The sequence below is a fragment of the Diospyros lotus genome, chromosome 12 (assembly GCF_014633365.1).
Source record: "Diospyros lotus cultivar Yz01 chromosome 12, ASM1463336v1, whole genome shotgun sequence".
Classification (NCBI taxonomy): Eukaryota; Viridiplantae; Streptophyta; class Magnoliopsida; order Ericales; family Ebenaceae; genus Diospyros; species Diospyros lotus.
In genome coordinates, this window is record NC_068349.1 from 35,168,496 (window position 1) to 35,191,734 (window position 23,239).

The 23,239-nt window shown below is 36.6% G+C and overlaps 1 protein-coding gene across 1 annotated transcript; it reads left to right on the forward strand.

Annotated features, from left to right (window-relative positions):
• The first annotated feature begins 572 nt into the window (after positions 1 to 572).
• On the forward strand, positions 573 to 21,640 carry LOC127814217 (T-complex protein 1 subunit alpha). The gene is made up of 17 exons (XM_052355575.1): positions 573 to 852; positions 1,020 to 1,084; positions 6,409 to 6,498; positions 6,603 to 6,689; positions 6,820 to 6,879; positions 7,091 to 7,141; positions 11,246 to 11,341; positions 14,013 to 14,078; positions 14,333 to 14,550; positions 14,865 to 14,961; positions 15,895 to 15,981; positions 17,418 to 17,552; positions 17,850 to 17,954; positions 18,522 to 18,650; positions 18,728 to 18,831; positions 20,978 to 21,068; positions 21,254 to 21,640. The coding sequence occupies exons 1-17, from the start codon at positions 780 to 782 to the stop codon at positions 21,338 to 21,340; spliced, it is 1,641 nt and encodes a 546-aa protein (XP_052211535.1). The 5' UTR covers positions 573 to 779; the 3' UTR covers positions 21,341 to 21,640.
• The last annotated feature ends 1,599 nt before the right edge of the window (positions 21,641 to 23,239 follow it).

Here is a 23,239-nt window from a genome sequence, read left to right on the forward strand (position 1 = left end):
TATTTCAGGAGCTCGTTAGTCGATTGCTTGGAGCTCGTTGGGGGATTATCGGGAGCTCGCCATATGCTCGCTTTACGAGTTTCGGATCTTTGGTGGAGGCTAGACTTTCCTTGACGAGGTCGTCTGGGCCTTTTTGGTCTTGGGTGATTGAGCCGATCTATCGGACCGAGTCTGACCCATGCGGGGTGATGCAGGAAATACATATAACAGTTTGTAAGTTGAAAGGAGGCCGTCATTCTTTTTTCTTAAAACCTTAAAGGTGGGATTGCATGTTTTTAGTTTAAATTTAAAAAATATTAATTATTAAGAATGACTTAGATGGTTATTGATCTAACATATTATAGTAAGTTTGAGATTATGGGATTGCCATATCTCTTAGTGAGGATATTTTCTATAATTTTGTATATACAAAAAAGTCAATTGTATAGAGTGTATTTTTCGTAGCATTATTTGTACAAAAATATATGAATATTATTATTTTTGATAAAAAAATAAAAGGACAATAAAATGCCGAGGGCTTTGGGCAGAAGAGCAATACGACGCCGTCGGAAACTGGGCTAGCTCCAAACCCTTGCAAAATTGGGCGGTATATGGCGCTGCTCCAGGTTTCTCTGTAGCTCTGAACACTCCAGAGAAAGCAACCGCCAGTCTCTCGATTCTCTCTCATCTCAGCCCCGATCTAGGGTTTCTCTCTCTCTCTCTCTCACAGACATTTTCCATAGAATTTCACATCCAGCTTTGTTCTCAGCTTTAACTCCCCAGTGAATTAGCAGAAGATAATGGCGATTTCCGGTCAAACTATCGATATTATGGGCGACCGCCAGTCCGGCCAGGACGTTCGCGCCCAAAATGGTGATCTCCCCCTCTCTCTCCCTGCCTGTATATTAATACGAATACACACATACATACATCTCTGTAGAGTTTTTCTTACAAACGTAACGCGCATATCCGAACGTATTATTTGCATTTGTGTTTTACTAGATCTGACTGTTGTTTTGGTTACATGTGGTATCGGGCAGTGATGGCATGTCAAGCGGTAGCAAACATTGTGAAGTCTTCACTTGGCCCTGTTGGGCTCGACAAGGTATTATTTTCTGTTCCCTCTTCTTTTTTCTCTGCTGTAATGGTAATTTGGTTTCTTCTGTTTTTATTAATCTTGTTGTTTGCTTGGTGGAGGCTCAGTTTTGTTATTAGTATTGTCTGGATATAGTGCGAACTGGAACGATGTGATAGTATGCGTGGGCAGTGGATGGCCATTTATGAGTTTTCTTCTAAATACGAGGGTTATCCTAGAAAGGGTTTTATATTTCATGGGGGACTTCATTATAGTACATGAGCAATACTTGAGTTCACCAGGGAGTTGGATGTCGGTTTTGAGAGTTTATATGTGCAATTTGAAGTAATTCGTGTTGAGATTTCATGTTAGTATTGGCTTGAACTTCAAAGTCTTTCAGCAGTTCTAAAAATCACCTCCTATGCCAGGAATTATTTTATTTTCTTGATAAAAATTAGCCAATATATAGAAAGAAAGACCCTAAAAAAAGGGGGTGAACCATCGAAAGAAATAACAGAGAAGTTGAAGTTTGCTCTATTCTAAACATGGTATAATAATGCCATTTATCAATTGTGGGAAGGAGTAAAAACTAAGAGGGGAGTCCACCTTCCACTAAAAAAGAGAGCAATTATAATAGATACAATTACGCAAAAAAAACTTAATCTCTATGTTTATTCTCCAAAGTTCTCATGTTCTCTCATCAAATACTAGTAAAGAGAAAAGCCAACCAAGATGTACTGTGACTAACCACATTTAAGGGTGGTATAACCTATTTCACATCCAAAATCACAAAATCAAAGCTCCATGAATCACTAGTCACCGTACAAAGGAGAAGAAGATGACTCACTTACTTTTGCTCATATGACGAGCCTTTAAGATTAATCACCTACACTCCATTAGATTGTTAGAAATAAGAATGGTATTAAGGACAACTAGCCAAACTGACATAGAAGATAATTCTGGAGGACCTTTTATCTAGATTTCTTCAATAAAAGTCAAGCTCCAGCTTGTCACAGAAAATATCATAAAAAGAGCAATTAGCAAACCATAAAAGGACCTCTCTTGTACTGGGTACCACACTTATTGCTTCTCCCTTTTTTTGGTCAACTTGTAAGTATGGTGCATGCTATAGAAAGATGCCATGGAGTCAATTTCGCAATATTCAAGATTATGCCTAAACCATGGAGGCCACATTACACATTCAAAAGCAAAGAAGTCGAAAAGGAGAAGGACTCACTTACCATCATATCATGGTATCATCCATCCACTAAATACATGATAATTTTTTTTTAAAAAAACTCCAAACATCCATAATACCCCCTAGGGCCAACCCCATAAGGACAATTGATCCTTCTAGTGGAGCTATTCTCAACAAACCCATATTTGCTCTCTAGCAATCTTCTCCATTACCTATCCCTTTCACTTGCAAAGCTTCGTACCCCATTTCGAAGCAACTTTGTTGAAGGGACCTAAGTTTCTAATGCTTAGGCCTCTAGTCTTACAAGCAAGTCAATTTGATCTTGATTAGATGATAATGGAATTATGGAACTTGTCATCTAACCCTCACATAGAAAATAACTATAAAATTTCCTGAGTCTATTAATATGAGAGGCAAGGCCTTTTCAACCTCAAATTACATAAGATACGACTAGAGTTGTCCTTTAATTCATAATCTGAATATTCATTCACCACTAAGATAACATCAGGACTTCGATATACACCAAGAAAAGCATTTTTGAGATTTGGAACCTACGCGGCTAGTTGCTTTTGATTAGTTTTGATAGTGATACCAGGATTATGGATGCCTCCATAGAACTAAAATCTGGTGCATGCAATGCTGATCCCAATGAGTTTACTCACCAGCTCAAAACATAATTGCCCTTGGTTCAAAGAAAAATATGAGCAAGGAAATTAAGAGGTAACCTAAACCAAATTCTAGGGTGCTAAAGTAAGAAAGAGTCTGAAGCTTGGGATCTTGAAGCTGCTGATCTAAAATTGATCCCAGGGAAAAATAACTCATGAACTTGTCTGCATTTTAATTATATTGGAATTTTATTTAAGAACATTTATATGTATATAAATGAGCTGCTTCCAACCCAATAACAACCCTAGGTAGTACTCCAACTGCCTAACCACTTGTACGATGTTTTTTTTTTTTTATGCATATCATATACCATACCATAATAAACTGTTTTAACTGGGTAACATTCTTAGAAAAAAATTTATGCATGCTAGCCATAAAATAGGTTAAAATATTTAGGATGCCAATCATGCCCCCTTTCCTAGGGATAATGGCTATGAACGTGGCATCAAAATTTTCTTGATAGTATGGGAAAAAGCTATAACATCACAACCTGCATTGCTTCAACAATGTTGAAAAATGTAATGGTAAGGCCATTAAGCCTGGGAAACTGTTAGCAACCCAAATCCTGAAGAGCTGGGGCACATTCTCAGGTGCAGCAAGAGGGAGAGGAGTGTCATGACCAAGGATGTACAAGGATATATTAGTAATTATGTATTAGATGTATTGTAGTAGGTTGTACCTTGCTGTATCATAGCTGTTGTACCTTTCAGTTCTAATAACTGGAAGCCTATAAATAGGGTAAAAACCTAGAGGATTAGACATAGTTGAACGATAATTGAAATTTGTTCCTCTCTCAACTTCTCTAATCTCTCTCGTTTCCCTCCGATTCTCTCTCTTTCTCTGTTCTGTCTGATTTCTCCCTCCAATTCTGATTCTATCTCCCTTGATTTCTTCCAAATTTCTTCCTAAAACCCTAGGTTAAACCTAGGTTCATGACAGAGGCTTCCAGTTAGGCTGAGACTGAAGGGCAAGGAAATGAGCTTATCATGGGGCTGGGACTTGTCTTGGGTTAGTGATGAGATGATGGTCATTTTTCAACAAGAGAATGGTTTTGTGCACAAGGAGGGGTCTGGTTAGTTGGGGAATTCTGTTAGAGAATCGGAGGATAAATGTAAGCTCTCTTGTAAAGGAGAAGGCATTGAATTGAAACAACACTTCTCTTCTCTTCCTATTTCTTCTTCTATATTCTTCCTCTATTCTGCAGGGGTGATCACTGCCCTGCAGTAAGACAAATATCTGCTAACAGAATCTTTCCCCATCCGTACTCTTGAGAGATCCTTGGACATCTTCCTCTTAAAAAGGACAATCTAGCCTCTCTTTTTGTCCTCAGAAATGGTCTTGAAATAGGATGGGGAGAATAGATCTCATAATACAAACTGCCCTAAACATCCGTAACACATTGAGATGTAACATCCTTTCCGTTAACTTCCTCATCCAAGACAGTCCACCAATATTGTTTTTCCTACTTTTAGCATTGCCAACTTAATGAAAAACATTGCATTTCTGACTCCTCCTATAAATAAATTTCTGGGTGTTTGATTCTGAGATATTTCTTTTGGAACACTAAGGGGCTGTTTAGTTGTGGAAAACAACCCCAAATTTCCTGAAAATCGGTCTACAGAAAATGGAAAATCAGAAAATTTGTTCAAGTACAAAATTTTTCCAAATAGAAAATGGAGATTTGGAAAGTGTGGTTATCCAAAATCATTTTGAACTTAGATAACACCTAAAATGAGTTTTCCAAATTTTCATTGCTAATTTACAGATTTGGAAATGCAGGTCTCCACAAAAATTTTTCCGAAATAATCTCCATTTTCTTCTCTACTTCAAGTTACACTAGTTTTCCAAATCTATCTATCTTTTTTTGAACTTATTGTTAAAGTATTTTAGATTGAAAATTGTTTTCTGTACTTACTGACTTTTGAACACGATTTTCAAATTTTCTATGGCAAATTAAAACTACATATTTTAAAGAAAAATTATAGATAGAAATTTGAAAATAATTTTCCACAACTAAACAGCCCCTAAGTCTCCCCACTTCACCTTTTGATATATCTCCAGAAGCTAATCCACTTTGAGAAAGAGGTTAGGACACTCTTTTTGGAGGAGATGTCTAATTTCTTATAATAATTTGTTGATCTTAAATCAAATATTCCTAAAGATTGTCTCCTCCAGTTTTTTGATATCCTCTTTTAAAAGCTCAAATTTCTTTGCAAGACAATTAAGGGGACCGTTGACCATATAACTAGACCACCAACATTTGACTGAATCAGAAAAACCTCCCTCTCTCAACCACACATATTGTCAAATCTAAAGGGGGTTGGTCTTGAAATAGTTGTCCCAAGCTCAAGAAAAATAAGGACATGTCAGAGATAATATGAAGAAGAAACAAAATGTCTAATGCTTGTAAAATGGTCCTTCCACTTGCCAGACGGCAAAAATCTATCAAGCCTTGCCAAAATAGAATTCTCTGCCAACCTCTCTCTGGTGGGAAGACCTCCTTCTTGGGGTAATGCCAACAATTTTTTTGATGCAATGAAGTTAGAAATTCTCTCATGAGGGAGCCTAATGGCATTAAGGTCTCTCTCTCTCTCTCTCCCCCCGCCCCCCCCCCCCAAAAAAAAAAAAAAAAGAGGGAAAAAAAGAGCCATATTTCTTGTCTTACTAAAGTCAACTTCTTGTTGAAGATTGATGACTATGAACTGTTTCTGTCAGATAAGATAGTCTCCTCCTGCTCCCTCTTTCTTTCACAGAGCATTACTTTCCTATTCATGCTCCAGTTTTTGTTACTCCATGTGTCTCATCATATCTAAGTTACCTCAGAACCAGACAAGTTTCTGGAATTACACTGTTTTTCCTTTTGTGTCACTTTATATACTCATAGTTCAAGTCTACTAGCTTTTATTATTATTATTATTATGGGATCAGAAGTTCTTTATCTCAAAGTGTCAACTTTGGTGATGGGTTCTAATGGCATAACACGCCTTTAGTTTTGGGTCAATTTAGTTAATTCCCGGAGTGAAAGCATCATTTGATCACTTAGTATGCATCTAATATGTTTAATCAATGAGCAGTTAGACAGTGAGGTAATTTACTAATGGGAAAGAATATATTTTCACATGATAATTTGGCACTTTTAGGTGTGATGTGACTGTTGTTTATGTTACTACTAGAAAAGTTTTCTGCTTTTCTATCTTTCTAAATCATGGAGTATGAAGGTTGAATTGTAAAAGAAAGATGTATTTTGTTACCCAGGGAGAGGACCTAAATCTTTGATTGTTATACCAAATATTATATTTACATGTGCAAGTGCCTATTAAAATTCTAGATTTTTTTAATTTGCTGATTCAGATGGGAATTGATGTCATAATCTCCCGTCAGAAAACATCTTAGTCAGAACGACTAGTAATGAATGGCATAAATTTCAGAAACTTAAAGTAGATAGGAGGAAAAATATATTGAAATTTCCTCTGTTGGTTTTGTATTTCAGATGTTAGTTGATGATATTGGTGATGTAACAATAACTAATGATGGCGCTACAATACTGAAGATGTTAGAAGTTGAGCACCCAGCTGCTAAGGTATAAGAATGAAGTAATGCTTCTGCTGCTTAAATTTTGCTTCCCAATAAAGTAGAAGTTACGTCTTGTTCTCATATTAAAGTTTGTCCTCTTGACATATAAAGGTACTCGTTGAGTTGGCTGAGCTTCAAGACCGAGAAGTTGGAGATGGGACAACTTCAGTGGTCATTATAGCAGCAGAGCTGCTTAAGGTAAAGCCCAACTAGTAAATTTAGATAGCATGCATCATAGAAATAATTTCTCTGATCTCATCTGGTTTTATAAATATAATTGTTTTTTCGTAAAGCTTTACATTTGTTATTTGATGTTTGATAAATGCAGAGAGCAAATGATTTGGTGAGGAATAAGATTCATCCAACATCCATAATCAGTGGTTATAGAGTGAGTACTCATTTCATTGTTTGTTTTTTCTCTATATTCAATAAGGGGACAGACAAATATGAATCTGTGTTACAGATCTCATTTAAATTTTCATTACAAATCTTAGCCAAAAACAAAAAAAATTGTAACGGAGAATTAGAATTGGGTTAAATCTCAGCTCAACTCTTCCATTAATCTGTAAGCAGCTGAAATCTGATGTTTATTTATGCAGCTTGCTATGAGGGAAGCATGCAAATATGTTGATGAAAAATTGGCTGTGAAGGTATGACCCTATTCAGTTGATTGTTGTAATTTGCCAAGAGGCTGATGCTCTCAAGGTCCTTACTAGATGGTTCTGAAGTAGCCTGATGTTGTAAAATGACAAGCTATAATGTAAATGTGAGAAGTTAGAGGTAGAACTCCAACTTGAAAAGCTAGCTTGACAGGTGGAGGGATCCTCCTCTTTATATATAGCCCAGGTCTCCCTTGTGAAGGTGATGTGGGATTCTCAACACTCCCCCCTATGCTGAAGCTTCTCCAGTAACTGATACATGTCCAGGTGATCAGGCAGGGTACTGGTCTATGACCACAATAGCCAATGGTTAGCTCTGATACCATGTGAGAAGTTAGAGGTAGAACTCCAACTTGAAAAGCTAGCTTGACAGATGAAGGGATTCTCCTCCTTATATATAGCCCAGGTCTCTCTTGTGAAGGCCATGTGGGATTCTCAGCAGTAAATACTTGTGATATGTTGGTAACCCTGGAATGCAGGAATTGAAGCTATTTTCTGTCATCTTAGGATGGACTCTCTCTCTCTCCCCCCCCCCCCTACAACCATACAACAATAAAAATCCTTAATCCCACTAGGTTGGTTGGCATTTGAGGTCTCACCTAAGAAGCACTAATTCATACGTGGGACACAAAAGTGAAGTTTAAAGACCCACAGACAAGACAATTTTAGAAAGTTAGGATGTGAATGTGATTTGGCCCAATAAAAAATTACATTTGATTCTATGGTTCTTTTTTCATTGCAAATACATTTTCTAAATACATTTTCTGTTTGAAGAGTGAGAAAATGTCTTTCACGTTCAACATATTAGCTAGAACTTTAAAGGACAGGTGACTAATTCATGTTAGTCTCCTTTTTTTTTTTGGGTATTTGATTCTTTTTAAACTTGCATTGTGGTTCTACTATTTTTTTTAAGTGAGGGACATACATATTCTCAATATGGAGCATGTGTTTCCTAATTGTCTGGTTCTAGAAATTAAAAGGCAATAGGTCCTTGTCTGGATGAGTGTCCTACACCTATTTGGGACTATCCTGCCATTGTTGCTGTTAATACAATAAAGAACCTTGTTTTTTTTTTTTTTTTTGGGGGGGGGGGGGGGGTAAATTTAAAAAACCTTGTTAGGTAAGTGCTTCTCAGGGTTTCATCCTAAAGTGTTTCTTATTGATGATTAATTGTAAAAACAATTATGAGCCACTGGTGCCAAAAAAGGTGCACACCATACTATAGTCTCATTCAGGATTGATTTGAGAGACTGTCATCAAAATCAAGTCCACTTATAACATCTGCAAGAGAGAAAATTCACAATATTTGCCTTCAAATCTATCATGGACATCTTCGTCCTGTGCATCTCCATCTATATATAACTAAAAGTATCTGTGGGAAAATGATAGGAACCAGAAAAAGAAACACTGGAACTTCTATTCAATTCACCAACTCAATCTAATTACAAGAAGAAAACTGGGCATTTGAGAGGCCCTTAACTCCCCCAAGAACTTAATACCAAAATCTCTCTCCCCATATTCTCCTAGCCTCTCTTATTTATAGTTTGTTATCCAGCGACACTCCCCTCCTACGACCTCAGCTATCAGCCATGCTCCCTTGGCTGCTTTTCCCTTTTTTGCCCTTCAATTGTTTTTGTCACTTTCCCATATCCTATTCTACCCCCTGCTTCTTCCCTCCTATTTCTTTGTTGGTACATGTGACTAACAAGGGTCCTATCATTACTTCCGCCCATGAAACTCACCTTGTCCTCAAGGTAAGACTCCACCAAATTACCAGCTTTCTCATATTTTTGCTGGCCCAGACTTTTTAAGATCAGAAGCAAATGGCGCCCCAATCATCGGTAAGATGCCCTCCTTGGACGTTACCAAATCCACCGTCCTTGACATCAGATTCCTGATCTTCTTCCTCGGCTGCTTCAATGCCTTGGCTGCTTCCCGTCTCATCTTGAACTGGACGAAGCTGTAGCCCTTGGTCTTGCCTATGACCCGGTCGAAGATAACTTTGCAGTTCTCAATCTCGCCGTATGACTCGAAGGCAGAGACTAAGGTTTCTCGAGTCGTGTCCCGCGCGAGGCTGTAGACGACGAGCTTGCAACTAGATATGTCGCGATTCGCGACATCGCGGAAGCGAGTGAAGAGGAAAGCGTCGGGCATGGCGGCGCCGACAAGGAAGTTAATCCGATGGTACTTGGTGTAGGGCTTGAGAAGTTTTTGGATCTTCTCGAGCTTGGTCTCACCGGAGGAGGAATCATTGTCAGCGTCCGAATCGGACTGGTTGGGACTAGAGCTTGGTATTTCTGAAGCTTCTTCTTCTTCTTCCTACGTTTCTTCTTGCCGCTTTTGCCGTCACCTTGTGGTTGTCTAGTCACCGGGTTCTTCTTCTTCGCCTTTCCCTTCTTCGCCATTGCTTGAGCAAAGACGCGATGGTGGCGCCCTATGGCTTCGTCTTTCAGGTTTGCTTTCTTACCCACACAAATCTCTCTTCGTCTCCTTCGCTCCCACCGGGACCACAAAATGGCCCCTCCTTCGAAACCTAGAGTTGCAGACTCCCGTTTCTCTGCCTTTGTCACCCTCGGCCCACTCCAACTCCAGGCGTCACCTCGGAATCCTGGGTGAACTTTGATGGCCGATCTCCATCCTTCCCCTTGCTCTTGCTCGCCCGCTCCTGTTCTTCTCATCTTGCTCGCATCCTCGCAAACTGCTCTAGCAGGTTCGCTAGGTGTCTCTCCATTGTTTGAAACGCACTCCTCATGGCATCATCTTCCAGTTGAATGCCTTCCACCCTCATCTCCAAATCATCGACTGGATCAGTCAGTCAAGTTCATCATTAGGATTAAAATGCTCTGATACCAAATTGATAGGAACCAAAAAAAGAAACACTGAAATTTCTATTCAATTCACCAACTCAATCTAATTACAAGAAGAAAACTGGGCATTTGAGAGGCCCTTAACTCTCCCAAGAACTTAATACCAAAATCTCTCTCCCCATATTCTCCTAGCCTCTCTTATTTATAGTTTGTTATCTAGCGACACTCCCCTCCAACGGCCTCAGCTATCAGCCATGCTCCCTTGGCTGCTCTTCCCCTTTTTGTCCTTCAACTGTTTTTGTCACTTTCCCCCTCTCCCAATATCCTATTCTGTCCCCTGCTTCTTCTCTCCTATTTCTTTGCTGGTACATGTGACTAACAAGGGTCCTATCAGAAAACAATCCCTGAAAGTAGTCCTGTCCTGCACCCCTGTAGAACAAAACAGACCACCTTCAAGCTTTTACCACCTTCTTTGGTTGATGACATCGTAATTCAACTTGTAATTGGAGTCTGGGCATGCCCTGCTGAATCTTAAAAATTGTGGATGTAATCTCACGTCGCTTGACCCTCTCACAATGTAAAAACAAGCACACCTTGGTCTGCTTTTGCCTCCTGTGGTTGCAACAGTAGGAGGCTGGCAGATAATCCCTTTTCTTTTAATTGTTTTCGCTAAGATTGCAATGATGGCTGCAATCCACACAAAAGGAATCCTTCCTTTGCCTGTTAAAAATTATTTTGTCATGGAAAAGAATGTTACGGCCATGGATAGAAATGATTGTTGAGCTAGGATTTGTGTAGCCAAGCCCACCTAGTGGAATTAAGGTTTGATATGTTGTTGTCGTTTTGGAAAAGAATGTTGCTTGCTACGCAAGAAAAGAGATTTGGAAGATCAAAGATCAGATTGGAAACCAACTGCATTCTTCACTCTTGTCTTGTCCTCCAATTCATATGATTGATAACACTCAAAATATTGACCACTGCCCTTAATTCTTAGAGACTGACTTTAAGAACTCATAGGCTCTGGTGTTACTGCCTCTCTGACTACTAGGTTTCTTCTCGAATTATTAGGAAGACTTAATAAATCACAGGGAACCAAAATCCAAAAAGTCAATGGACTATTTTCTTTCTTTTAACCCATGAAGATCACAAGATTTATGCAATCCATTATATGATTTGGGCTTTTGGGCTCATATTCTTGTGGATTCCAATATGTGGTTGAACGCTATGACATGTCCAATATATGTTGTTGTTAATTACATTTCCTTTTTTTTTTTTTGGTGTTTGCCAGGTGGAAAAGCTTGGAAAAGATTCTCTCGTGAACTGTGCCAAGACAAGCATGTCCTCAAAGTTGATAGCTGGTGACAGTGACTTTTTCGCAAATCTGGTATGCTTTTTGGATTGTTTTAGTAATGCTCAATTTATTGTGACTAATTCATTTAATTACAAATGGGAGAAATAATAAACTGTAACATTTCTCCCCCATCAACTCCTTTGTTTTTCCTGTTATTCTTTAAAGATAAAATCAGAATATATGGATTTGCTGTTTTCTTCAGATTGCTGCTCTGAAGCTGTCATATAAATAATTTTTTATAAGCAGGAAAAACTTATATTGATGTGAATTTCCATAGCTTTGAGCAGTTGATTCTAATTCCCCACTGTCCAAATTATATTCTTCAATCTTCATTTCTTCTTTTTCTAAAAAGTTTTCCAGTTCTCCATTTTGGTGCTCGGCTACAAACCTTTGAGAGAATATCAACCAACATCTTCAAAGCATTATTTTCTAATGTTTCTTTTAGAATATTTCCAGTCTTGACTAACAAGCAAGGATCAAATTTTGTTTTTGGTGTGTTATTTTAGTTAAACATGGAGAGTAAAACATTCTCAAAAATGTTTCAAAACACAAGAGGCAAATTAATAAGATTTGAGAATGTACAGAAATTTTTGGAAAGAAAGCTGAAGACTATATGGATGTTTGCACAGGCTCCATAACTAAAAATATTCAAATGTGTTTTGAATCCTTACATATATTTAGTGTAAGGTGAAAGCGTATTTATGAAAAAGAAGTGTACTGTTTGGAAATAAATATGACACAGTGACAAGTACCAATTTAATCTCAAACAAGTTGATTTGACCAAACTAAGTGTATAGAATGATTACTTTTCATTTATGAGAAAAATATAACTGAACAGAAATGCCAGAGGGTGAACCTTGTCAAAAGATTAAAATAGGACCAACAGATGTCTACATAGCCAGAGGCAAGGCATATAATTCTAAATTTACATTAGGATCCAACAGTTTATTAGAATAGCAATAGCAGAAACTTAGATGCTAGGTAAAGTTCAATATTAAATAGTCTTTTAGCTTAAAGAATATTAATATTCTATGATTATAGTTGGATATCCATTATAACTTTGAATATAGCTCATTGTTTTGTAATGTTTTATAGGGTTAGTAAGTTCCATCTGATTTTGGCATGTTGTCATTCAACTTGAAGTTCTATTTTTTTCACTTATATTTCATAGGAGAAGAGGGACTTTTTTGGTTAATGAAATTATTTAATGTGCTTCTTAAATCAAAAAGGATTTTGCACAAGTGGAGGAAGAGCATTTTAATGCCCTATTTACAAGAATAAAGGAAATGTCAAATGTTCAACATTGTGGAAATTATAGAGGAATCAAATTAATGAGCCACTCCATAAAACTTTGAGAGAGAGTGTAAGCAAAGATTAAGAGAAACCAAGGTGTCGAAAAACCAATTTGGTTTCATGCCTGGTAGATGAACAGTGGAATCCTTATATTTGTGAGGGTCCTAATGGAAAGGTGTAGAGATAAACAAAAACATTTATATATGGTGTTTATAGATTCAGAAAAAGATGACAGTTTCTAGAGAAGTCTTATGGAGGGTTTTAGAGAAGAAAAGAGTTCAAACATCGTGTAGAGAAGATACTGAGACTTTCAAATTACAATGGGGTTATATCAGGGATTTGCATTAGGTCCTTACCTATTTGTCTTAGTAATGGATAACTCACTAAATATGTCCAAGCAGATGGATAAACTCACTAAATATGTCCAAGCAAAGTTGTTGTTGTGTTTGTTATTTGTAGATGAGATGGCACTGTGCTTGTGGATAAGGCAAAAGGTGGGAATACTAAGCTTAAGATATGGAGAAATGCTTTAGAATATAAAGATTTTAAATTAAGTCTGAGTAAAAAAATAAATATATGATATGTAAGTTCAGTAAAATATATGTGTGGATAATGTTATGGCAAAACTAGAAGGTCAAGTCATGCCAAGAAAAGATTATATTAGATATCTTGGATGAATCATCTAAAAAGATGGGAGATTAATGAGGATGTTACCAATAGAATTAAGGCTGGATGGCTAAAAATGGAAAAGTGCATATGGAAAGATCCCACTAAAGCGAAAAAAAAAAATTATAAGACAATTATAAGATCAACTTTGTTGTATGGTATAGAATGTTGGTGCCCAAAATATGTGCCTTATCAAGATGAGGATGCTAAGATGGATGCCTGTCTATACAAGAAAAGATAAAACTAAAATGATCTTACTTGTAATAAAGTCGAAGTTGTTCTTTCCTGTTAAAGATAATATGCGTGAGATGTAGTTAAGATGGTTTAGTCATATGAGAAGACCAATAGAGGCTCTTGTGAGAAAAGTGAATGAAATGGCACAGGGGTGTAGCAAAAGAGGTAGCAAGAAAACCAAGAAAAATTTGGTGGGATAAGTTTGATATATTTTAATTATATGGACTTCATAGAAGATAAGGTCATAGATAGAAATGAATGGAAAGCTAGAATTCATGTAGCCAACCCCACATAGTGGGATAAAGGCTTGGTTTGTTGTTGTAGTTGTTTCATGTTGGCTTGTTAGGAAATGAAAGCATCTTAACTGTTCCATTGGAAATAAAACAATTCATTGTGAACAATATTTTCTGTCTTTCCTAGTTTAGTGGTTTCTTGTGCATTCATATATTTTTCAAGGGTTATTAGTTTGCTTTATCTGGAGAATGTTAAACTAGTCAGTTTTACTTTACAGGTTGTGGAAGCAGTACAAGGAGTTAAGATGACCAATGCAAGGGGTGAGACCAGATATCCCATCAAGGTAAGCTGTTGCCTATGATTCTTGTATCTGTAATGGTGTTTCTTCCATCACTAAAGATGATGGGACATGCTCATATTGCTGGTAGCATGTTACTTTATTTGCTATTTATGAGAGGAACTGGAATCTTTATTTCAATTCATGTTGCTGACCCCACCTAGTGGGATTAAGGCTTGGGATTGTTATTATTTTAATTAGCTAAGTTCTAATTTTAAGCTTCAACTATGTTCATTTTTAATGATCTTGTTGTACTACAGGCAATTAATATTCTCAAAGCTCATGGAAAAAGTGCAAAGGATAGCTATCTTTTGAAGGGCTATGCTTTGAATACTGGCCGGGCTGCTCAGGGTATGCCATTAAAAGTCGCCCCTGCAAGGATTGCCTGTCTTGATTTCAATCTTCAGAGGACAAAAATGCAATTGGGCATCCAAGTTTTAGTCACTGATCCTCGGGAACTGGAAAAGATTCGACAGAGGTGATCTTTGCAAATTCACATCAGTTTGAGGTTATTGTGTGATGTCGAAATGACTTTGTCATCTTTCTGTGCTACATTTCATATATATTACTTTAGCACTTAATGTTTGAGGTTTATCCTTAGCAGAAGAAACAGCAATTATTGAAATGTGGAACAGGTCATGACCAAGGGAATGCTTCTATTGGGGCATTTAACCTATGTAACAATATGATGATTTCTCTGCAAGCAAATTAGCACATAATGCTTTTTATTTATTTTGTCTTTCTATTTTGGCTATCTGGTGCAAACAACACTAAAGACTTTTAGTTTTGCAGAGAAGCTGATATGACAAAAGAACGGATTGAAAAGCTTCTTAAGGCTGGCGCTAATGTTGTTTTGACTACAAAGGGAATTGATGACATGGCCCTTAAGGCAAGTTTTTTTCCCTTTGGTGTATTATTGAAATTTTACTTTTATTGTTGTCAGATTGTACTCGTTTATTCATCTGTTTATTTACTTGTATGAGGCAACACCAACCTATCTATTATCTCTTCACAACAAGACGCCAGACCTTAATCTCATTAGTTGTGTTCGCTGCATGGATTCTAGCTTGCCTTTCATCTCTATCTATGATCATATCTTCTATCTAGATGCATGTATGTATTGTTTATATATCTTCTATCTTCATGCGGCTTATGTTCCATGTGCTCGTGGCTATACTATACCTGTGTTGGTTGTTTGTTCGTTGGTGTTAGATCGCTTTGTTTTCTGTTTTTTTTTTCTTTTCAAATTTATAAATCAGGGAGAATATACATAAAAATATTAGTACCTTGATAACCTACATACACACAATGAGGTAAATAAGTCATTCAGAGGCTGTAATATGTTTGCAATGAAATTTATCTATATTTTTTATGTAATAGTACTGTTGGGTCTTATTTATGAACTAGGGCTTTTTCCTTTTCTCTTTATTGTTTTTGTGTCTTTGATCTTGTGAAAGGTTGTCTGATAAAATATGGAATTGAGTTGAATTCTTACTAAAACTTAAAAAAAAAAAAACCATTCCTGTAATTTATTCAATTCCATACAGGCACCAAATTAGAGAATGTTAGAAGCCACATCCATATACCCATGTAGTAACCATCCTTATCCATGTTAGGTCATGCCTATCTTGTAGTAGATATTTATTTGTGTTTGTAGCATGTTATGTCTTTCAGTTCTGAGTGTTCCTAGATTGGTTCTCTATTATTCTGTATAGTGGTAATTAAACACCTGAGGTTTGTTACAGTTCATCCAATTATGTCTTGTCCCATGACCTGGATAATTGACAACTTTTATAATTTTTGTCCTTGAATGCTTTTCCAGTACTTTGTGGAGGCTGGTGCAATTGCAGTGAGACGTGTTAGGAAAGAGGATATTCGCCATGTTGCCAAGGCTACTGGTGCAACTTTGGTACATTTTTCTTCATTGGCATCTCAAATTGTATCACCTGTTGTAGTTGCTATCTCTTCAGACTGGTTCTTTGTTGCCCAGAAGGCCAGGACTAATAATAGTATTTATTGATCAATTATGTCTTGTACTAGCTAGGCATGTATTAAAGTGGTGCAAGTGTGAATGCCTTGTCTAGTAGTATAAATTGAGGCCCTGAACAAGGGGAAAGGGTTCATATTTTATTATAAACTTAGGACATAATATGGCTCTAATCTAATGAAGTTAAAATTCTGAAGTCTTGGTAGCAGCTCTGATGCACATGAAGAAGCCATGGTGATGGAGTTGCTTCGCTAAGTTCTTTGAATTCTCTGCATATACATGTATTTAATTTTAGATATGCATATGTTAGAATGTGCAAGTCCTAAAGCCAGGGCAAAGGAGTTGCAGTAAAACTAAGGAAAAATTTGGCCAAGTTGTCTGGTTTCACTTTTTGTCGATCCCACCTAGTGCGATTAAGTTATAATATGTTCTTTGGATTCATTTTTCTCCTGGGAGTATCCCTATTTGTGTTTCGTCCCAAATCAACCAAGTGATGACAAAATGGTTTTATATTCTGTTGGTTGTAGTCCTCAGTCTTCCAACTGAAGAGTTGGAATGATGGAACTATCTACTGCCTCCTTGAAATGTTTTGTATTCAATCCTGACTGTCCAATTTCTTATGGCTAGGCATAATCTTATCCCCACTCAAGTGAAATGAATGAAGAAAGGAAAAAGAAGTTCATGCTCTTCCTTTTGTTAAATGAGGATTAATGACATCCTGTTGAATGCAGCTATTAATATTTAATGTTGGCTAAATTGTGTCTTGATGCCAATACTTTATTCATGTGGAAGGATGTTACAGTAACTTCGAAGACCGTGTTAGCTTCTTTCACTATTGGGGTTGGGAATAAGGACTAACTGGAACTTTACATGTTAGCTTCTTTCAAGCCATTTCTATTCTACCTGTGAAGCTTTTCTCAGGGAGAGGTACTAGGGCCAGAAGGGAAGGTTGCTTATTTGCTTGCCTTTTCTGAATTATAGACTTTGTCTAAGGGGTTTTAGTTTGTTCTTTTTTTCTTTTTCCTTCTTTTTTTTGGTGGGACAAGATACATTTAAGGGCCTTCTTACCCTCTAGCATTTAGTGCAGCTATTTCTATCAAAATTTTACAGCTATCCTCTCATAAATGCTTGTCCTTTACTGCAATGAAGTTACGATAAATTGTGTGCTTACTCCGTCAGTTGTAGAGAACAGAAGTTTCGATTAGAAATTTTGAGATGGTCCCCCTTTCATTCATCTTCTCCTTTATTTACCATCTCTTTGCTTTATTTATTTTTTTGTTTTCTTCTTTTACCCTTTGTGTTTTGTTTTGTTACAGAATATAGCAATTAACACAAAATAATTGCACTGTCAAATCCAGGTTTCGACATTTGCTGATATGGAAGGTGAAGAAACATTTGATTCATCACTTCTCGGGCAGGCAGATGAAGTAGTTGAAGAGCGCATTTCTGATGATGATGTGATCATGATAAAAGGGACAAAAACAACAAGTGCGGTATGGTATTTGTTCTATTTACAATGTCGAAATGCTTGAAGGCTAAACTATTGTCCATAGAGGCAGAATGCTAAAAATCCCTGTAGTGCTGACTATTTATATATGTCCCCTTATGACAAGTTTGCAAATTATGTAGTGCTTTCATTTGGTTCAGTGTTGAACTTGCCCGAAACGGACACGGGAAGAAATTGACATGATTAAATGTGAAGGCAAAAAACAGTGCCATAGTCTATGGTTAAATAATATGTTGAGTATGGCCTGCTTATTATCTGATTTTTTTTCTGTGTTCTTCTCCAGGTATCATTGATTCTTCGGGGGGCAAATGACTATATGCTTGATGAGATGGAGAGGTCACTGCATGATGCTTTGTCCATTGTCAAGAGGACCCTGGAATCCAATACGGTAAGCTTCACTAACTGATGGCAATGTCTTTGGATTCACAAAATGCAACCAATTTGTAGTTGTGGGAACTTGAGACGCTAGTATTTCCACATGAATTTGGCCTCCAGTTCATTCTGGGCACGCACAATTGTATTGTCTTTGTGTGAGCATGAGATTATTGATTATTACTCTCATAAAAAGGGGATTCAATAGATACCATTAGATTATTCTTTTACATATTGTGAAATTAAAGCGTATTTTCCAACAAAGATCAGCTTAGAAACAAAAGGGTTTGATTTTAAGTGCTATTTAATTTGGACATGTTTTCTTTTCCTGGGATGTCTTAATATCTCAAACGTGCTCAAATTGGTTTGTTTTGCCTTCAGGGTTGATATTCAGATCTGATAATACTGAATAAATGTGCCCCATCTTCATTGCTCTTTCTCATCTTTGTAAAATTTATAACTTGGGAACCCAGAGGCCTCTTCCCTAATAAGAAAGAAAACAGTTCCAAACAAGGTTTATGGTCATAACATCAATTATTATTTCTGCATGTGCATCTTACCATCATGAATTATGTAAGCACAGGTGGTTCCTGGAGGTGGTGCAGTTGAGTCTGCTTTGTCGGTCTATCTGGAGTATCTTGCAACCACACTAGGATCCCGGGAGCAGCTTGCAATTGCAGAATTTGCTGAATCTTTGTTAATCATACCAAAGGTCCAGAAAGTGTTGTTTGTGCTTGTTCCTTTTTCCTTTTAGCTTTTTATATAGTTGATAATGCCAATTATCTGCAGGTTCTGGCTGTCAATGCCGCAAAAGATGCGACTGAATTAGTTGCTAAACTCCGTGCTTACCACCATACTGCCCAAACCAAGGCAGACAAGAAGCATCTGTCAAGGTACTCAATCGCTGCATTGATAGGTTTTTATCCTAGTTTTTCTATTTGCATTATCTGCACGCTCTGAAATTAGTAATGTTATGGTCATTCATTTGGATTGATTAATGTAATCAAATGATTACAGTCAACAAAGTCTCAAAAGGTTGCATGGTTGGCACTCCATATATCTGCTGCCCTGCTGTTATGGCTTCCAGTTTGTGGATTTTGTAAAATGGTTGAATTTATGTATGCATCACAAACCAAATGTCCTTGTCTATCAGAATGCTAGGCAATACAAGAGGATACATCAATTAATAAAATCAAGAAAGTCAAGAACAATCGTTCCCTTTTGTAACACCCTCCCCCCTGCCCTTTTTTGGTGTTTTGGTGGGGAGGGGGGGAATGGAGAAAAATAAGGGTGAGACCTCAGATGAACAGTTTGTAGATGACAATCTGGAGGTTTGACTAATATAACATTGTCATGCTTCTCTACCGACTGTTCTTATTCCAAGAATTTGTTCCAATCGTGTGTTTTCAGCTTATCATATCACAAGTTTGAATCCTCCTAGTTAGAGTCAGCTACGTAGTTCTAGCTAATGCTATTATATTTCATGTCATATCTTTAAGCTTTTTTTTTTTCCCAGTCTATCCTCTCACTCACATGCATAGTTATATAGGTGCCACTAACTTTTTACCCATAATCACTTTTTTTAGGGTTAAATCCTTTTAACGTTAAAGCAATTTTTCGATCATGTAAAATACTAAATGCACTTTTCCCTTTTAAGCATTATGCCTTAGTTCTTTCTGGTCTTTAGCTGTTCATAAGAAATTGGTTGCAGATATTTGACATTAATATTTGTTATAGTGGGCCATCTATGTTTGACATGTGGGGGGCTCAACAAGGCTAGAGTAAATGCCATATTCTTTGACTTGGAGAATACAAGGCAGTCTTGAGGAATTCTTTGCAGCAATTGTAGTGACATCTTCTTTATGTCCAAGCTCCTGCAGGAAGCAAAGTGACATCGCTATATTATCAATTGCAGAAATAATTGTGTAGATACTTGCATCAGGAGTGGCGAGTTCCTTATCGGGAATGAGTTGAATTGAAATGCAACAGTTTAATTAAAAAACCCCTAAAAGTCTACTACTCGAAGTTGAATCAATTCAAAATGTAGCCACCATATGTTCGTGTTGGGGTCAAATGAACTAAAATATGTCAAAAAAAGAGTCCGAATTATATGAAAAAATAGTGAGATTTGTAATGCCTCCACTTTTAACAAGTCTGATATGCTATACTTGCAAGAATTGAACTTCTAGATGGGTGCAAGAGGTAGTACAAGTCATCTCGATAAAACATAATGCTTGGAGGGAAAGCTTGAGGACGTTTGACAAGTGGAGGGAGTCTGATAGTTCTGTTTCTCACTGATAGGGATCAAAGAATCAGGCAGGCGTTTTGAGGAAAAGGAGGGAGTTATTTTCCATTTAGTTTTATATGCCCAGCATCCTGTGAGGAACCATCAGTTTTTGTTGTCCAGTCACTATCCGAGGGCAATGTGAACTACTTGGTAGGAAGAGTGAATGTTGGCATTCTTTTATTAAGTAGTTTCTTCTATTGGAGCCTAATTTTTTTTAGCTAGTTTTTCATTGGGCTAGTTTTTTTTATTATTTAGTTTGCAGGTTGTATGAGGGAACATTTAGGATCCATTATAAGAAACCACCATACATGTTCCCACTGTCTGCAGTACACGTGGAAACTTGTAGTGCTGCTTGTTAACATGCAAAACATACAAGGGATCTTCTGGTGCCCAGTAAATCATGTAAACAGTTGTCAAAGTTTGCTCTGTACATAATTGAAATGCTCCATCCAAGAATTGAACGAATTGGATTCCTTCTGTAAATTTTTAGGAGTCCCCATTGTCTGTCATGTTGATTGTACACCAAGTGAGCAATGAAGTTTGATAATGCAGATATGACTGGTTTATCTCAAAACTTTAACCCTAACCTGGTAGTTCTGGGGAACAAAAATAAGGTTCTTGAGATATAGTGGGATTATATATTGTTTCTAAATTATAGCCACTCAATTTACTTGCACCAAATTTCTTGCTTTTCTTCTCCTCTGCTCTTGAGTCATTTATTTTGGTTTGGCTTCTCTTTTAATTTGTCACAGCATGGGGCTTGATCTTTCACATGGAACCGTCCGTAACAATCTAGAAGCTGGAGTCATTGAGCCTGCAATGAGCAAAGTGAAGATTATACAGGTAATTAGATAACTTGCATATTTATCTATAGTTGCTTTCACAATGGTACACTTTGCTACCTGACTGAATCCAAGGAGCTTGATGAAAACATTATTTTTTTCCCCCTTGTTTCTTTGTTTGCGATCTGCTACAATAAGCTTGGTCTTTTTATATTTTTTCCGTTTTTCTTTTTTTTTTGGCTGTAGTTTGCAACTGAAGCAGCCATAACAATTCTCCGGATCGATGACATGATCAAGCTAGTCAAAGATGAGAGTCAAAACGAAGGGGATTAGCTTCCTGCTTCTATGGAATATGCTGGGTGCCCGTTAAGGGGAACTATGGTAAGTAGAATTATCTTAATCCGATTCCTTCCTGGGTGGAGTATGGTGTCATGATAGAATACTGAATTGCTGTGAATTCATTTGTATGCACTTAAATGGGCTCTCAAGCTTAATGCGGTTTTTTTTTTTTGTTTTTTTACATGTTTGCTCCTTAAAGAAAATTTTGTAGTTTTGTTGCAGCTACTGGGTCATAGACAACACGGCATTTGTGTTATAATGTATCAATGGTTCAATTTTTACTGAAAATGGTGATATATGACCTTCGCTGGGGGGTTTCTAGTGACGATAAATGAACGCAAGTGTAGGGATATATAATAGAACCTAAAGCTTTAAGGTAATGTTATTGGGATAGTATTGATAGCAACAATTAAAATTGTTGCAGCTCTATGACACAAGGAAGTCACAAAGCTCGACTTATGAAAATAGCCTCTTAGTTAAAAAAAAGTAAGGGAAAGGTTGCATGCCGTGCTACCAAGGCAGGCAGGCAATATTGTCAATATTGCGAGCAAGCAAGCAATGGTCACGAGCCTCTTTTATTATTGTCAACAATGTTGAATCAAGCTATGAGTTCTTTTATTTGAAGGCAGTGAAATCCCCATAATTGTGGGTTCTCACGTGGGCTGTCCCCCTTATGCCAACTTTGCACGTAAATGAATTGATTGGTACGTGGAGGGACCCCCGGCTCGGGCTGTGTATATTAGCTGAATGGAACTCTCTCGTACTTTTATAATTTCTTTTGTTTTGGGATTTTAGTTATATCGTGAATTTTATCTTTGGAAATCCATCTTTTATCTGTGTGAGTTATATTTCGTCATCTCAAGAAGAGTGTTTTACTAAGTCCGTTCGTTTATTAATTATTTTCTTAGGGGTATGTATTTTTTTTTTATTTATTAATTTTGTATATTTTATGAAGTTAAATGAATTTGTTTTCAATTTTTCTCTCTTGGGATTGAATAAAGTGAGTCCCAAGAAATAGAGACTAGTCGTTAGATTTTTATTTATTTTTTATTTTTTACCAGACTTAAGGAATCAATTGAGGGGGGGAGGGAAGAAGTGTTCGTTACAACTGCGGTATCAAATATTTTTATGATGTATGCTAATTTACTTTATTAATTAAAGCATAATTAGTGGTGTTCGTCTTATACAACCCGGATCAGACCGAAATTGATAAAGAGGGCTCGGATCAGTTTGGTTCGATTCAATTCGTATCGATCCTCCTTATCAGTCTAGCAGCATGTATATATATAATTTTATTTATTTATTTTTAGTTTTTTGAATATAAAATTTAAAAATATACATATATGTATATATTTATATAGAAATCATTCAAAAAATTCTTAAAAATATATATAAATAAGAATTAACATAATGTAACATCTTAAATTAAGTATTTTCCTCTTTCTTCTTCTGTCTTTTCTTCTTTGTCGTTGTTAATTAGCTTTCCTTCCGCTTCTGTTTCTTTCTTGGAGGGCAGTAGTCTCAACTCTCAATTGCTGTATCGTCTGTTTCTTTTTTGAAAACATTTATTATTGATATATTTAAGTACTTTATATATATATATATAATTCAAAAGAGAACACCGTAAATGTTCTGTTCTGGTATTAAAATATTTCATTTTAGTAAGGAATTTACTGCCCTTACATCTAACTTTATAAAATAATCATCAAATTTAACATTTACTTTAATATCAAAATTTGGTCTATACTATACTAGTATTTGAACACCTCTAAACATGATAACTTTAGTTTTAAATAATATGAAATTATTATATTTTTTATTTTTTGATCTTAAAATAATAATTTTTGTTGTGATAAAACACTACTAATCATTAGAAAATAATAATTTAATACT

Bases quoted from the DNA above. Each gene is read 5' to 3' on its own strand.
- LOC127814217 (XM_052355575.1), top strand. From the start codon at position 780: ATGGCGATTTCCGGTCAAACTATCGATATTATGGGCGACCGCCAGTCC. The intron at 853-1,019 runs GTGATCTCCCCC...GGTATCGGGCAG, and splicing joins GGACGTTCGCGCCCAAAATG to TGATGGCATGTCAAGCGGTA. The intron at 14,551-14,864 runs GTGATCTTTGCA...TTAGTTTTGCAG, and splicing joins CTGGAAAAGATTCGACAGAG to AGAAGCTGATATGACAAAAG.